Source organism: Fukomys damarensis, unplaced genomic scaffold (assembly GCF_012274545.1).
Source record: "Fukomys damarensis isolate Sample0158 unplaced genomic scaffold, DMR_v1.0_HiC HiC_scaffold_37, whole genome shotgun sequence".
NCBI lineage: Eukaryota > Metazoa > Chordata > Mammalia > Rodentia > Bathyergidae > Fukomys > Fukomys damarensis.
In genome coordinates this window covers 12,152,672-12,155,134 of record NW_022900949.1, presented here as the reverse complement: position 1 = coordinate 12,155,134, position 2,463 = coordinate 12,152,672, and the positions used below count along the sequence as shown (strand labels likewise).

Here is a 2,463-nt window from a genome sequence, read left to right as displayed (position 1 = left end):
TCTGTCCTTGTTTTGGACTTCTGGGATTTTGACTATGATGTATCATAAGATATTTCCTGATCATGGCTATTTGGAGCACTGTACACCTCACTTACCCACCTTTTTTATTTTGAGACAGATTCTTGTTAAGTTGCTAACCTTCCCCGGCTGGGCTGGAACTTCAGTCCCTCTGCCTCAGCCTCCCAGAGGGCTGGGATCACAGGATCACCACCACTTCCTGTGATTTTCTTACCCGTGGAGGAAACATTGTCTGGGTGATATTAGGAAAGACAATGACTTCGCATTTCAGACTCCTCTGTCCTGTTTTGAAGAGAGGGATGACTCTCCTGCCTCGCTGTTGCCTAGCAGGCCCTCACTGCACTGCTCTATGCCATTTTTGTGTCTCCTCTCAGGCTCCTGAGAAGCTGTGGGGAAATGGGACATGGCCAGTGACAGAATCTGTGCTGGTGGATTCTCCAACCTCCCGCACCTGCGTACCACGCTGTTCACGCTGCTCCTCCTCACCTACCTGGTCACCCTCAGTGGCAACGTCACCATCATCACCATCGTCCACGTGGATCGGACCCTGCACAAGCCCGTGAGCCTGTGTACCGCTTCCTGGCAGTGCTGTCCCTCTCTGAGACCTGCTACACGCTGGTCACCATCCCCAATATGCTGGCCCATCTGCTGATGGAGAGCCAGGCCATCTCCATCCCTGCCTGTCGGGCTCAGATGTTCTTTTTCCTGGGCTTGGGCTGCAGCCACTGCTTCCTCCTCACCCTGATGGGTTATGACCGGTTCGTGGCCATCTGTCATCCCCTGAGATACTCGGTGATCATGAGACCCACCATCTGCGTCCGCCTGGGAGCCTCGGTTTTCTGCTCTGGGTTCTCAGTGGCCTTGATTGAGACCTGCATGATCTTCTCCTCTCCCTTCTGCCGTGGGGACCGCGTGGAGCGCTTCTTCTGTGACATCGCCCCGGTGCTGAGGCTCAGCTGCACCCAGGGTGCGAGCAAAGCACTGGGCATCTTTTTCCTGAGTGTCCTCGTGGTGCTGGTCTCCTTCCTCCTCATCCTGCTGTCCTACGCCTTAATCGTGGCCACCGTCGTGAAGATGCCCTCGGGCACTGGCCGCCACAAAGCCTTCTCCACCTGTGCGGCCCACCTCACCATGGTCATGGTGCATTTCGGCTGTGCTGCCATCATCTACTTGCGTCCGGACTCCGGGGCCCACCCCGAGCAGGACCGCAGGGTGGCCGTGTTCTACACGGTAGCGACTCCACTGCTGAACCCTGTGGTGTACACACTGCGCAACAAGGAGGTGAGGGTGGCCCTCAGGAGGAGCCTGGCCCGTGGCTGTGGGAGTTTGCCATAAGCACGCGTTGTCCCTCATTCACAGCACACTAGGTTTTCATTAACACCTGAGTCTTCGGAGACTCCGTTTCTCCACCTGGCAAATGAGCCATTTTTGAACTGTTGCGTATTGATGTGTTTCTCAATGATTTTTTCCTTCTTGAAGTTTTTGTTTTGTATTTTTATTTTTTGAGACAAGGACTCACTTTGCAGTTCCGGCTGAGCTTGCTCTCACTGTGTAGCCCAGGCTGACCTGCAACTCATGGTGATCCTCCTGCCTCAGCCTCTCCCTAGTGAGGGCTGTGATCATAGGCATCCACCACCGTGCTCAGCACTCACCGCTCAAATTTCTTGTGTCAGAACCTTAATGCCCAACACAAGTGTTGCCAGGTGGGACCCTTAAGGCCTGATGAGGTCACGAGGCACTGATCTTTGAATGGATTCATGCTATTTGGGCAGAAGTGGGCTTGTTATGTTGGGAGTGGGCTCTGTCCCTTTCGGGGCTCTTTCTCTTCCACCTTCTCCCATGGAATAAGGAAACAAGGACCCCACTAGCCAGGCACAGTGGTGTGCACCTATAATCCCACCTCCTTGGGAGGCTGAGGCAAGAGGATCAAAAGCTTTAGATCGGTGTGGCAATTTTTCTAGACCCTGTCTCGAAATTTAAAAATAGTTCTTCACCAGAAGCAGCTTTTCCTTCTTGGGCTTCCCAGCCTTCAGAATCATGAGAAATAAATCCCTGTTCTTTGTACATTACCCAGCATATAGCATTCTATTGTAGGAGCACCAAAAAGCAAAAACTTTAAAAAGCTAGGCAAGCTGGACATGGTGACACACATCTTTAATCCCAGTACTCTGGGAGGCTGAGGCAGGAGGATCTACAATTTAAGCTTAGCCCAGGCAACTTGGGAACTTCACAAGATTCTGCCTCAAAGTAAGAGTAAAAAGGGATGAGGCCATAGCTCAATGTAAAGGCCTTGGGTTCAATCTCATTTACTACCAAAAATAGCCAAGACAGGAGCAGGGATTTAGCTCAGTGGCACCTCACCTGCCTCACAAGCACAAGGTCCTGAGTTTGATCCCTGGTACAAAAAAAAAAAAAAAAAAAAAAAAAAAAAAAAAAAAAAAAAAA

The 2,463-nt window shown here is 51.4% G+C and overlaps 1 protein-coding gene across 1 annotated transcript; it reads left to right on the top strand.

Moving 5' to 3' along the window:
• Positions 1-317: 317 nt before the first annotated feature.
• On the top strand, positions 318-1,353 carry LOC104873482 (olfactory receptor 10T2). The gene is given in 3 exon segments (XM_033759641.1): positions 318-444; positions 447-577; positions 580-1,353. Coding segments are annotated over 3 exon segments (1,032 nt in total).
• The last annotated feature ends 1,110 nt before the right edge of the window (positions 1,354-2,463 follow it).